General features: G+C 43.2%; 1 protein-coding gene across 50 annotated transcripts in view; it reads left to right on the top strand.

The window, feature by feature from the left end:
* The window catches only part of LOC110255799 (uncharacterized), a 96,851-nt gene that overhangs the window by 13,862 nt on the left and 68,689 nt on the right, over positions 1-14,300 (top strand). For 6 of the 50 annotated variants that reach the window (XR_014819102.1, XR_014819097.1, XR_014819103.1 and 3 more), the window contains exons 2-3: positions 6,037-6,243; positions 7,287-7,416. Coding sequence is in view for 1 of the 50 variants with exons in the window: in XM_084981402.1 (XP_084837528.1) it covers positions 7,380-7,406 (27 nt within the window). In the remaining 49 variants the exon portion in view is untranslated. Of the gene's footprint in view, positions 1-6,036; positions 6,244-7,283; positions 7,909-8,106; positions 12,854-14,300 lie in introns of those variants that run through there. The other 44 variants (XR_014819085.1, XR_014819101.1, XR_014819111.1 and 41 more) reach the window with 32 other exon arrangements.

The raw sequence follows: 14,300 nt of genomic DNA, 5'->3' as shown, positions 1-14,300 counted from the left end.
TGTCTTTTTTTTGCCTTTTCTAGGGCCGCTCCCACAGCATATGGAGGTTCCCAGGCTAGGGGTCAAATCGGAGCTGTAGCCGCCAGCCTACGCCAGAGCCACAGCAACTCGGGATCCAAGCCACATCTGCAACCTACACCACAGCTCACAGCAACACCGGATCCTTAACCCACTGAGCAAGGCCAGGGATCGAACCTGCAACCTCATGAGTCCTGGTCAGATTTGTTAACCACTGAGCCACGACGGGAACTCCATGAGTGTTGAATTTTGTCAAAAGCTTTTTCTGCATCTACTGAGATGATCATATGGTTTTTATTCTTCATTTTGTTGTTGTATCACACTGATTGATTTGCAGATATTGATGACTCCTTGTATCACTGGAATAAATCCCACTTGATCATGGTGTATATAATAAACTGTTGGATTCGATTTGCTAGTATTTTATTGAGGGTTTTTGCATCTATGTTCATCAGTGATAGTGGCCTGTAATTTTTTTGGTTTTGATATCAGGGTGATGGTAGCCTAATGAAAGGTTAGGAGTGTCCCTTTCTCTGCATTGGTTTTTTTTTGGGGGGGGGTTTGTTTTGTTTTGTCTTTTAGTGCCACACCTTTGACATATAGAAGTTCTCAGGCTGGGGATCACATCAGAACTGCAGCTGCTGGCCTATGTGACAGCCACAGCAGTGCGGGATATGAGATGCAGCTTCGAGCTATGCCACAGCTTGTGGTAATGCCAGATCTTATTATCCCACTGAGCGAGGCCAGGAATCAAACCCTCATCCTCATGGATACTAGTTGGATTCTTAAACTGCTGAGCCACAATGGGAACTCCATCTCTGCAATTTTTTGACAGAGTTTCAAAAAAATAGGTGTTATTAACTTCTCTAAGTGTTTCATGGTATTCACTTGTGAAGACATCTGGTCCTGGACTTTTGTTTTTTGGAAGTTTTAAAATTACATTTTCTGGGTTCTCTTTTCTTTTCCATTGGTCAATTTGTCTATCTGTGTAAGTTCAGTATTATCTTAATAACTATAGCCTTATGATATCTCTTGGTATATGATAGGACAAGATTTTCTTCTTCCTTGAGAAGTAACTAAGCTATCTCTGGTAGTTTGCACAAATTTAACTTGAGTTAAAGAGGTTATTTGGATTTTTATGAAACCTATGGAGTCTGGGGAGGATTGACAACTTTATGATAGAACTTCATTCATGTGATATATTTTTCGTTTACTTAGGTGTTTTATATATATTTCTATAAGTTTTTATAACATTCTACATGAAATTTCTTAAATATTTTTGTTAGATTTATTTCTAGATACCCTTTTTTTTTGTGCTATTGTAAATGATTTTTTTAGTGTGTGTATTTTTAGGGCCACACCCACAGCACAGCCACAGCAATGTGGGATCCAAGTCGTGTCTGTGACCTACAACACAGCTCACGGCAAAGCTGGATCCTTAACCCGCTGAGTGAGGCCAGGGATCGAACCTGAATCCTCATGGATACTAGTCGGGTTTGTTACTGCCAAGTCTCAATAGGAATTCCCTGATATCCTTTTAAAGTTAAAATTTGTGGGCATTTTTGCTGGTAAATAGAAATACAACCTACTTTTGCCTGTTGACTCTATATCTACCTAGCGACCTTGATAAATTTTCCTATTTCTTATAATTGTGGTAGATGTTTTGTGTTTTCTTCATAGACATTTAATTTATAAATAATGATAATTTGGTCTCTTCCTCTCCAGTGCTTATACTCCTTTGTTATTTTTCTTGATGCTCTGCAATGGCTAGAGCTCCAGCACAAAGTTAATCAGAATGGCAATAGCTTATCTCCTTTTCTTAATGCTTATTTTTAAAGGAAATGCTTTTAAATTTTTACAGTGGAGTATTATATTTGCGGGAGATGTTTTTGCAGATAACCTTTATTGGATAGGTTAAGGATATTCTTTTCCTTTTTGGCTATGAGTTTTTTGTTTGCTTTTATTATAAATGCCTTGTAAGTTTTTTTGAATGCTTTTTTATCAGCCTCTTTTGAAATGACCTTACAGTTCCTCTCTTTTAATCTGTTCATATGGTAAATTACATTAATAAATTCTTTAATAGTGCAACAACTTTCCGTCCTTGGAATAAACCCATTTGATCATTACCATCATCTGTATATAAAATACATAGTTATTAATATTTTGTTTAAGATCTTTGCATCTATGGTCAAGAATGAAGTTGGACTGTAACTTTTTTCTTGTCTGGTTTTTGTATAAAGTTACACTAGCTTCATACAATTAGTTATGGAAGGTTCCTCCTTTAATAAAAATTCTTTGAGACAGTTTAAGACTGCAGTCATCCATTCCTCACATCTTGATAAACCTGCCTGGACCTGGTGTTTTCCCCTTACCCTTATTCTTATTTTAATATATTTAGATTCCATTTCTACCATCATATTTTATGAATTAGATTCTACTTTTTCTATATTCTTTATTTGATTTTATTTTTAGGGCCACACATGCGGCATATGGAAGTTCCCAGGCTTCCAGTCGGAGCTGCAGCTGCGAGCCTTCACCACAGCTCACAGCAACACCAGATCCTGAACCCACTGAGCAAGACCAAGGATCAGACCCTCATCCTCACAGATGCTTGTCAGGTTCATTACCGCTGCGCCACAACAGGAACTCCTCTATATTCTTTTTAAAATCTTTGCTACTTTTTTTTGGATTAAGTTTTATGTTTTACTTTTCTCTTAATCCATTTTTCCCTTTATTAGTTTAGAGCTTATACCTTTGCTTTTTAAATATTTATTGGATGTCCTAGAATTTTTAATATACATGTGTGCAATTTAGTAGAGTGTATAACTAATAATATGTAAAATTTAATGTCTTAAGGTAGTCAGTTTATGAGTTCTCTGGTGGCCTAGTAGTTAAGGATTTGGTATTGTCACTGCTGTGGCTCGGGTTTGATTCCTGGCCCAGGAATTTCCACATGCCACAGACATGGCCTAAAAAATGTGTTTTAACCTCCCAAAGTACAGACTTTTGAATGCCTTATTCTTATCACCTCCTTCCTACTTACATGCCGTTGTTTTTTAACCAGCATTTTGATTCTGTATTTCTTAATCCTATGATTAAGAAATTATTATTTGACATAACCAGTGAGTGTTTAGACTTATTCATGTAGTTATCATTTTCTTTGCTGACTTGGACCTCTCACCTTCTTTCTGGGATCAGTTTTCTTCATCCTGAAGAAAATCAGTTTTCTCTGTCCTGTAGAAGTTTCTCTAGTGAGTGGATAGTAAACTCTTATTTCATAGTTTCTCAGAAAATGCTTTTTATTTTACTCTCATTCTTGAAAAATAGTTTTTGCTGGGTATGGAAATATAGGCTGTCAATTATTTTCTCTCTGCATTTTTGAAGATATTGTATTCCACTGCTTTCTAGAATCTGTGTTGCTTTGGATAAGTACACCCAGAATCCCTTGTTCCTTTGTGAATAATACGTGTTTTTCTGTGACTGCTTTTAAGATTTTCTTTTTGTCTGCCTTTGCCCACAGTGTGTGTTGGTAGAAATGTCTTTTTATATCCTGCCTTGAACTGGAGGGTATATCTCCATGGTTGCTCAGCAGGTTAAGGATCCAGTGGTGTCACTGCAGTGATTTGGGTCACTGCTGTAATGTGGGTTTGATCCATGGCCTGGGAACTTCCGCATGCTATGGGCCTGCCCCCACCCCCGCCCCCCAAAAGAAAGAACCCCTACAAAAAATTCACATTTACCCTTGCCTGTCCTTGCCCCCTCCGCCACCACCTTCTTTGAATACAATTATGAGCATTGGAACTATGAGAATCATTTTGCAGTCATGAGTTTACAAATATAAGAATGGAGAAACAGAATCCAGATCCTTGATAACCTCACCGGGCACGGAATTGCCTACTTCCAGGCTTCATACTATTGGAAGAAAATAATTACCTTGTTTAATGTGTACTCTTTAGTCATGTATTCTTTTGCATCCAAAATGAATCTTGGAGTTCCTGTCGTGGCGCAGTGGTTAACGAATCCGACTAGGAACCATGAGGTCGCGGGTTCGGTCCCTGCACTTGCTCAGTGGGTTAACGATCCGGTGTTGCCGTGAGCTGTGGTGTAGGTTGCAGACTCGGCTTGGATCCCGTGTTGCTGTAGCTCTGGCGTAGGCCGGCAGCTACAGCTCCGATTCGACCCCTAGCCTGGGAACCTCCATATGCCGTGGGAGTGGCCCAAGAAATAGCAAAAACCCAAAAAAACCCAAAAAAAAAAAAAAAAAATCTTAATCAAAACACCATCCTTTATTTCTCCCATCGTGTGCAACAAACACTGGAACAGTGTGTGCTCGAATGTCTATCATTTTGTATCATGTGTAGAGAAATCTATTTTGTCTTTGAAAATTTCTGAAAATATGGATGAATTTGATTACATTTAAGAATTTTTTGAAATCAAAAACCTATAGCTGACCTACCGATTAATTAAAAAAGACAGGCTAACATCAGATACCTACCAGGTACCAGGAGGTGTTCCTTCCACGACACCATAGCTTGTCAGACCTAGCTGGAGTTTGAGGAACCAGAAATGCATTCTAAAACATGTGAAATACAGGACTCTTGTGTCATTAGGTTTGGTCTGTACTCACTGGGACCAATCATTCTTAGGAGGAAGCAAACAAATGAAAATGAAGATTAATCAAAAAACAAACCAAAAACAACATGATGACCAGAGAGTTCCCTGGTGGTCTAGAGGTTAGGATTCGACGCTTTGACCACTGTGGCCCAGGTTCAGTCCCTAGCCTGGGAACTGAGATCCCACATGAAGTTGCTGCCTGCCACGGCCAAGGAGAAAAGAAAAAGAAAGGTTAATCGGAAGGGAGTTGCCAGAGTGAGTGGGGAGGACAAAGAAGAGAGGAGACAGAATGAGAGCCGTCAAAACAGCTAGTCCCCTTTGCTCCGCTCCCCCAGTCAGTTCAGCTGTCTTTTAAAAGGGGTGGGGAGTTGCCATTGTGGCGCGGAGCCAACGAATCCGACTAGGAATCATGAGGTTGCGGGTTGGATCCCTGGCCTCACTCAGTGAGTGGGTTGAGGATCTGGCATTGCCGTGAGATGTGGTGTAGGTTGCTCAGATCCGTGTTGCTGTGGCTCTGGTGTAGGCTGGTGGCTACAGTCCGATTAGACTCTTAGCCTGGGAACCTCCATGTGCCATGGGTGTGGCCCTAAAAAGACAAAAAAAAAAAAAAAAAAAAAAAAAGTAGGCCTGTCTTTTAAGAAGGCACAGTCTGCAGGTGAGCTGGACGCAGAGATGCCGTTGATGGATCTGTTCACACATTGCTCCCTGCGTGGCTCATGGGTGATGTGCCGAGACAGAAGGGCATGTGTCCTGCTGAGGGCACGTCGTGCCAGCACTCCAGGGAAGCTCCGAGGGCCTGTGTTAGCCTCCTCTCCCCATCACAGACACAACTACTTCGAACACCCTCTTCTTCTAGTTGACGCTGCTGGGTTTCCCCTTGTTCGGTGCAGGGAATCCCATTTCAGGTTCTGCCTAGAAACAGAAGTTCCGATGCTCGGGGCAGTCACCGGAGACTCAGGCGAACTTTTATAATGAAGATAAGGAGATACGGGAATGTGCGTCTGGCTTGGGGTTTGAGAGCCGGTCCTTCAGTTGACAAAATGCCCTCTGACCCCCACGGCAGATGCGGGAGACCCTGGATCCTCCAGGTCCGTCCACCCTGTGATCCCAGGCTGACACGGCCCAGCCTTCTTCACGGGTCAGAATGTCACACACACTTTTAAACAAATAAAATAGGAGAAACAGGAGCCCATCTGAACAATCCCCGAGCACCATTCTGTCCTAAGCAGGGCTGCACCTTGACCTGCCTGGGGGAGGGGAGCGTGGCTGCCGCGGGGAGCTAGGGTTTCCTTCTATTTCCACTGTGCCCCGGGCATTAAAACGGGGGATCTCCGCAGAGTTAAAGGTTATTTTACACAGGAAGCACATTCAGTATTAGTACAACAAATGTTTTCCTTTCTCCAGCCGTGGAAGAACTCCATTCAGAGGCAGTCGTGATAAACCAGAGCATCAGCCCTTTCCGCTGGGATACCAATAAGTCTTGAACTTCAAAACTGCTGACCTAAAAAGGATACTTGAGAAGAAGCAAGTCTTTCCTTTTTTCTTTTAAAGAAAGCAACACCAGAAGCAGTCGAACTTCCTTGTTCACTTAGGTGCATGCAAAAAAGAAAAGTGAGTCACTCTGAGTTTCTAACTTTAGTTGATAGAAACAAAGCACTGAATCATATAATTTATCAGGGAAGACCTAGATATAGTTTTCTCTAGACAATGTCCATGCTGAAAGAGTCTGAAATTCTATTTCTGTAGTAGGTAGAGTTATGGGATCGGAGCTGCCACTGTCTACTCACCAATAATTTTGCAGATCAGGATGTGACTCTAAAAAAACATTGCAGTACAGATACGGCGGGGCCCTCTCAGCCCTTCTGCCTTCATGGAGCCAGCCACACTCAGGCCGAAGCTGCTCTGAGTCCAGACCTGCAAAGGGACTGTGACACTAATGTTAGGGAAAGCGTTGTAGACTCAGTCCAAATACCACTGTTAATCATGCAGTGGATGAAAGGGTTTTTTAAAAAATCACTCAGTCGATTAGAAACTGGAAACCTCCGTACAAAACACATTGAAGAGACAGGGGCCAAGCTCAGGCCTCTGCAGGCTGGAACAACTCTTTGGAATCCTGATATGACAGAACCAGTCCACCCCAATCCATTAGTCCTGTTTCTTCCTTTTTAAAAGCACTAGTCCCCTACCCTGCTTCATTCTAGAACTTACTTTTATTATCTCTCATACACATGAACTACCTTTCTAGCCGTTGTGGTAGGTGTGTTATTATAAATTGTCAATCAACAATCACGAGCAATCATGGATAACACTACTGTGACATACTTTTTAAGACAATAACGACAGCTCTGCCTCGCGTCGCTGTTCTGCCGCAATGCCTCCCGTTGATGTAAACTAAGCAAAACAAAGTCAGTTGCTGATTCAAGGCATTCCAGAACTGTGAACTGAGGCACTAGCTGATGTTTGGAATATTTTCATTACTGCTTTCCCAACCATGAGAAGGGAGAGGGTGGTTTGTTTTTTGTAAGATTTCCTGAAGCCATGGCTGTTTATCACATGCTGCAACGAAGTTCAGTCCCACGTAGAGTTGTTGAGGCATGATTGGATCCACAGAACCCCCTTCAGCATGACCATTCTGTCCTGTCTGTATTTAGCAGGTTTACTCTGCTTCAGGACCCTCTCTTACCCCTCATGGCGTGAGCCTGAAGCCTGTCCACTGAGGAGCGTTCTAAGAACTTCCAGATCATTCCATGGAACTACAGCAGAAAGGACCCGAGGTGAGAAGAGGTAATGTGCCATCTTTTAGGTTCCTTGTTACTGGTTTAAGGTCTTAGACATGCATCCTTCCTTATTGTAGCAATAGCTATCATGTCAATACCAGGCCCCGTGCATTTGATTCTGTGTTCAAACCTTTCAGGTTAAATACTATTAATATTTGCCATTTGGCAAATGGGCAGATTAAGTCTTGGAAACCCTCAGTGACTGGCCAGATCACACAAGTCAGTGAATCCGTCAGGTTCTAAAGCTCAAGCTCTGAACTATTTTGCTTTATTTACTTCTTGGGCTAAAAAATTCAGCATCAATGTGGTGAAAAGCCAGAAATCACAATCTAACCACATGCAAAACATTTGCTGAAAGCTTTCATTAAAAATAGCCAACAGGAGCTCCCATCACAGCGCAGGGGAAACTAGGAACCATGAGGGTGTGGGTTCAATCCCTGGCCTCACTCAGTGGGTTAAGGATCCAGCATTGCCATGAGCTGTGGTGTAGGTCACAGACGCAGCTCGGATCTGGTGTTGCTGTGGCTGTGGCATAGGCCAGCAGCTGTAGCTCCAATTGGACCCCTAGCCTGGGAACCTCCATACGTGGTGGGTGCAGCCCTAAAAAGCAAAAAAAAAAAAGTCCCACCTATTGTGAAGCTGTTTGGAGGGGACATATACAAAATAAATGAAAAGAACTGTTGTTTTTCTTGAATAGTATTCTTGTAGGGCTTATGTGATAACTGCAAACTGGAAACGACTGGATATTGCACCAAGTTGCTGGGGCTGATTACAACGGCCCCATAAAAGGAAGGACCATCATTGTACAAACCTGTCTCTTCCAGGCCACCACCAATTGAACTGAAGATGTATTTCCATCATATCCTATTCTGACATGTCAGCCCCTAACCGACTTAACTAGCTAATATCACTAACTTAAAACCCAAATCAGTAGGTACTTAGGGAAAAAAGGGTTTTCACTGCTCTAAAAACACATTCCTTCCCTTTGTTTGTTTGTTTGTTTTTTAGGGGCGCACCCACTGCATATGGAGCTTCCCAGGCTAGGGGTCGAATTGGAGCTGTAGTTGACAGCCTACGCCACAGCCACAGCAATGCGTGGTCCGAGCTGCGCCTGCAACCGACAGCACAGCTCATGGCCAGATCCTTAACCAGTGAGCAAGGCCAGGGATCGAACCTGCAACCTCTTTGTTCCTAGTCGGGTTCGTTTCCTCTGAGCCACGACAGGAACTCCATCCTTCCCTTCTTTATTAAAGGTAGTGTTAAATCGGCACAGTGTGAGAGCCGCCCTGAACTCGGAAGCACTTGCATCCGAGATGGACGCAGAAGCCCAGGCAGCTCTAGTTCCTGTTCGGGGCTGCACTGGTTATATACGGCCCATACACAAAGGAAAGGCCCCAGTACTGCCTCTTTCATCCGTAATTTTAAGTAAGATTGAAAGACATGCCCCAAAATGCCATTGGCTTGATTCATGTACTGTCTTCAGTCAAATCTCAACATTCCATTCCAAACACGAAATATATGTTTTTAATGTAAATAAGTAAACTTTCCAGCTCCGAATACGAGGGGGTGGGAAGCCTTTATCTTGGCGGGGGTTGGGCAGTGCAGCCGTCTAACCTCCTTCAAGTAGCCTTCGAATCCCTTAAAGTGAAAGTGCTTGTTATTTGTCTTTAGCAAATAAAACAAACAGCACTCTTTGATCTTTAGGAAGCTCTTTCTTGTTCAAGTAACATTCTGTCTGACTTTTATGTTTCAGCATTGTATATTTAATTATTTTTTAAAGTTTTGTTTTCAATGATTACACTTTTTCATAACTTAGGATAAACACAGGCATGCTTTGTTAAAGATTAAAAATAAATCTCACGAAACTGCAAAAGGTGGCAAAGATAATACCACATGGGGTCGGTATGTTCCAAAACACGATTCTCAGGGGACCCCCTCTAAACACACTGCTTCATTAGAATTCTTGTTCTGAAAAGTTTCAGGAAGCCCCTGACTCTAACCCACCCTTTCCTGAAACTGGTGAAAGTAGGAAAAAAAATTTCCCCTGCAGTGAAAAATAGAAGAATCTCTACACATCAGGGAGGCATGTTGTGTCTTTTTTTAGATTGTTCCTTGGTGCAAAAATACCTTGCTGCTAACTTTATCATGTCCTTCAAACAGGGAACACACTGGGATAGCAATCACAAAAACAAGTGTGTTTACATCATTCAGTAGATATGTTATCAAAGGACGGCTTTTAATTCGACTTGAGAGTAATTTCTAGAGCTTAGTACATTGAAAACAGCATCTCACTGCAACCTATTCAATATTGACTGTGACCGTTTATAAATACGGGAACTTTTGGAAATAGCAAGATAGAGATAGAAACAGATTTTTCCTTGGCGACTCATTTTGCAGCCCTTTCAGACGTATCTTTGAATGTTCACTTGTTCTTCCACTTTACTCCTCCTATTGCATTTCCTTTATTCTTTCTGAAACATTTCCTCTTTCTGCGGTTGGGAGAGCGGTGGGCCCTCAGGGGTCTGGGACGAGGCCGTCTGAAATGCTAGTGCAGTTCTTGAAGCAGACGGTAGGTGGCGATGAAAAGCCGTGCCTCTCTGCCAGCCGTCCTTTCTGGAAGTCCCAAATCAGAAGTGTGAAAAGTCAGAGCTAAGAGGACAGGGGAGAGAGCAGACGGGAACCAGAAAATGTGGGTGCTGCGCCTCCGGGAGACACCCACGTTTACGACTAGGATCCAGCTTCCTTACTTTCAGATGGGAAACGAGTCTACTGCAGCTGAAGAAATTAAATATGTAGACGCAATGATATCTAAATGAGGGTTCCACTTACTCAGTGCTCCTGATTTTGCACATTCTAACATGCCAGTGCCATTTGCTAAAACAACAAAAATGCACACATGTGAATTCAATAAAGTATTAAAAAGTGGGTTTTTTTTTTTTTTTTAAGTTTAGAATTACAGGAGTCTTTTACAGACCTTTCATAACGTCAGATTCCTGGAAGGAAAATCTTTTCCATAAGGAATAATGAAATAGAAAGGTTTTCTAGAGTTTCTCTAAGAGAACAGGGAATGAATTGCCCAAAGATGTCAAGCGGAGCCATAGCTATGGTCCGTAGCTCGGAGTGGAATGTGATCGGCCATCGGAAAGGAATGCAGTCTGTGTTCGCTGGAATGAAGTGGGCTTTATGAGTTATTCTTTCCCAGGACCAAAAATTGACAATCGGTTGGCCTAAATGAAAGTGTTGCTCTTTGGACAGAGTTGTGGGAATTAGGAGAGAGACTTAGACAGCTACAAGTTCAAGCACATTGCTGCCCTGGCACTGGGCCCACTGCAGTCTGAGTAAAATAGAGCTAAAAGCCAATTAATGGAGGGTTAACTCTTCCTTAAAACCTGGAACTATATCATCTTGCAATTAGAGATCCTGTGTTCTGACCACTCTCCAGAAGGAAGTATCGCCGGCGGGACATCTTTGAGAGGCGACTTCCAGACATCTTCTGGAACACTCTGAAGCAAGAGCGCCAGCAGCCTTTCAGAAGACCCCATTCCATCCCTGCGCCCTCGATTTCAGCATTTCTTCAACTGTATGGAACACACAGACATACTCTTGGAGGCCTCAGAGTTCTAAAAACGATCTGCAAATTTTTGTCTTTTCCTTGGGATCGCCATCCAAAAGGAAGTGATACGTGCGCCTCCTCCGGTGACGCGTTTCTTTTTTAATTAGTACACTTTATGTGGACGAGTGGTTTGAGGTTTACAGAGAAACTGAGTGAAAAGTGTAAACTCACCTTCCAGCCCTGACTCCTCCACCTCCAGTTCCCACGATTAACAGCTTCCGTCCGGGTGGCGTATTCGTCACAGTTGAGGAGCCCATAGTAATACATTCTTATTCATTAAAGCCCATACTTGGCACTAGGGTTCATTCTCTGCGTTATACATCCTAGGAGTTTTGACAAATGCAATGACTCCTTTTTGTCCGAGGACCACCAGAGAGATTTTCAGTCTTACCTTGCTTTTGTGTTTCGAGACCGGTTCCGCTTTAATTGTCCCGGATGAGTAAGACAGGAACAGAGTTGGACTTAATAGGCAACACGTGATGTCAGTTTTAGTGATGGAAACTCACACGCCTCAGACATGAAGGTTTGTCTGTGGTTCAGAAGAAGAAACGGGTTTGCTTGGAGTTACCCCAAGACGTGCTGTGGTCCGCCCTCCCCAAGGCAGACGCCGTCATCGCTGCCGTGTTCACATCCTGAAAGGTGATGTTTGTTTCAGCAAATAGTATTTCTCACATTATTATAAGGCTATTGCAATATCGCTGACATTGTAGTTTGCATTTGCCTTTGCATTTGGAGGCGTAGTTTAATTTGTAAGTTTGCACCACTGTGAGTATAGGGACTTTATACCTAGTCATATGCCCATAATTAAGAAATGCTTTAGAGAAAATATTTGTACATGATATGACTGATAGGAGGGGACTATCCAAAATATGTAACAGCTCATACAACTCAGTATCAAAAAAAAAAACAAACAAAACACAATTAAACGTGGGCAGAAGACCTTGATAGATGTTTTTCTAGAGAAGACAGGCAGAAGGCCAACAGCCACATGAAAAAATGGTCACTATAATTACACCAGAGAAATGTGAGTCAAAGTCGCCATGAGAACACCTCACAGCTGTCAGAATGGCTACCATCAAAAAGACCACACATAACAAACGTTGGCAAGGATGTGGCGAAAAGAAACACTTACACACTGCTGGTGGGCGTGTAAACTAGTGCAGTCACTGTGGACGTCAATGTGGGGGTTCCTCCAAAACTAAAAGTAGAACTACCACATGATTCCGCAATTCCACTCCTGAGTGTGTGTCCCAAGAAACTGAAAGCACTCATTTGAAAAGATGTGTGCACCCTGGTGTTTGCAGCAGCATTATTTATGGCAGCCAAGATGCGGAAGCAAGCCAAGTGCCCATCCATAGATGAATGAAGAAAATGTGGTGTATATGTAGATATTCGTGTGTGTGCGTGTGCATGTGCGTGTGCGTGCCATACAAAGAAGGAGATTCTGCCATTTGGAGCAATATCAATGGACCTTGAGAATATTATGCTCAGTGAAATAAGACAGACAGAGAAAGATAGATACCGTATGATAAAAATTCTACGTGGAATCTAATAAATAAAACAAACGAATGTATATAACAAAACAGAAACAGACTCACGGGTATAGAGAACACACTAGTGGTTTCCAGTGGGGAAAGGGGACGGTCAAGGCACAGGTGTGGGATAATAGGCTTAAGAAACAAACTGCTATAAAAATGGATAAGCAAAAAGGATATGTCGTACGGCACGGGGAATACAGCCATTGTTTTGTAATCACTTTAAATGGAGTATAGTCTAAAAATACTGAATCACTCTGTTTCAAACCTGAAACTAATATAATGCTGTACATCAACTACAGCTTGATTTTTTTTTTTAAATGTTAAAGAAAAATATTTGTAAACCCTAGGGATCTGCAAGAATATTTTTCTCTGCGAGGGGGTCTGTACATGACTCAGGTTTAAGAAACTCTGTTCTAAGTGTGAGATAGTTTTCCCCTATATGGAGCCCGAAACCGCCTGCCTGTGAGTTGCACACACTTACCCTGGGTCTGCCCTCTGAAATCGAATCCCTTTCTACACAACAGCTGTCCAAGTATTTAAATGTAACAATCGCCCCATTTAAAGCTTTTCTCTTTTATATTTTAAGAGGCAGAAACAGATTAATATAGACTGGATATACGTCTAATCCCTGGAGGGCAGGTTAGAACTACTCCGCTCCCCTTCCGCTGCTTGTATGGAAGCTGAGGTTAAGATTGGCTTTTCCGGAGTTCCTGTTGTGGCACAGCAGAAACGAATCCGACTGGGAACCATGAGGTTGTGGGTTTGATCCCTGGCCTTGCTCAGTGGGTTAAGGATCTGGCGTTTCCCTGAGCTGTGGTGTAGGTCGCAGACATGGCTCGGATCTGGCGTTGCTGTGGCTCTGGTGTAGGCCGGCGGCTACAGCTCTGATTCAACCCCTAGCCTGGGAACCTCCATGTGCTGTGGGTACAGCCCTAGAAGGACAAAAGACATTTTTTTGGGGGGGGGGTGCTGCACTCTCAGCATGTGGAGGTTCTCAGGCTAGGGGTCCAATCGGAGCTGTAGCTGCCGGCCTACACCGCAGCCACAGCAATGCAGGATCCCAGCCGCATCTGCGACCTACACCACATCTCACGGCAACGCTGGATCCTTAACCCAGTGAGTGAGGCCAGGGATCAAACCCGCAACCTCACGGTTCCTAGTTGGATTCGTGTCCGCTGCGCCATGATGGGACCTCCGACAAAAGACCAGAAAAAAAAGACTGGCTCTTCTCATTTACCAGCCTGCTCACCAGTGAAGACAAGGCCAGCCTGGCCCAATTTGTTCTTGGTGAATTCATGACGACTCGTAGGGCTTTTTCTTGGCCTTCTTTTCTGAGTGCTCTCGACCGTGTCCAGGGTGAATTAAGCGGAAGGGTTTTGTTTCTGTAACACAACCTTCTCCATCTGAACACTGAGACCGTGCTTTCCTGCAATCAGTGTTCTGGCCGCTCTCCTCTGAGGATGGTTCTTCAGGCAGCACCTCACGTCTTTTTTTTCCCAGGACTGTTGTTTTGTTACCTGGACCTCGAATGAAGGGTGAACGGTGCTTGCTGGAGCCTGACCTCACTGACAACAGACAGGAGTTATGCCTGGGGTCTGTGATGCTCCACCTGAAGTCGAGAGTCAGGGTCACGGCAGGGGGACCCAAAGGCCCTGTGGGATTGGGAGAGGTTAGCCGGTTGCTAAGACAGAAAAGGAGGACTCTGTGACAGGAGCCCGTCCTTCTCCCACGAAAGATCCT

The sequence above is a fragment of the Sus scrofa genome, chromosome 11 (genome assembly GCF_054392235.1).
Source record: "Sus scrofa isolate SSC_HxYL_T2T_F1_AM1 chromosome 11, Sscrofa_HxYL_maternal_Yorkshire_Landrace_v2.0, whole genome shotgun sequence".
Taxonomy (NCBI): Eukaryota; Metazoa; Chordata; class Mammalia; order Artiodactyla; family Suidae; genus Sus; species Sus scrofa.
The sequence above is the reverse complement of the archived record's forward strand: the minus strand, read 5'-3'. Positions and strand labels throughout refer to the sequence as shown.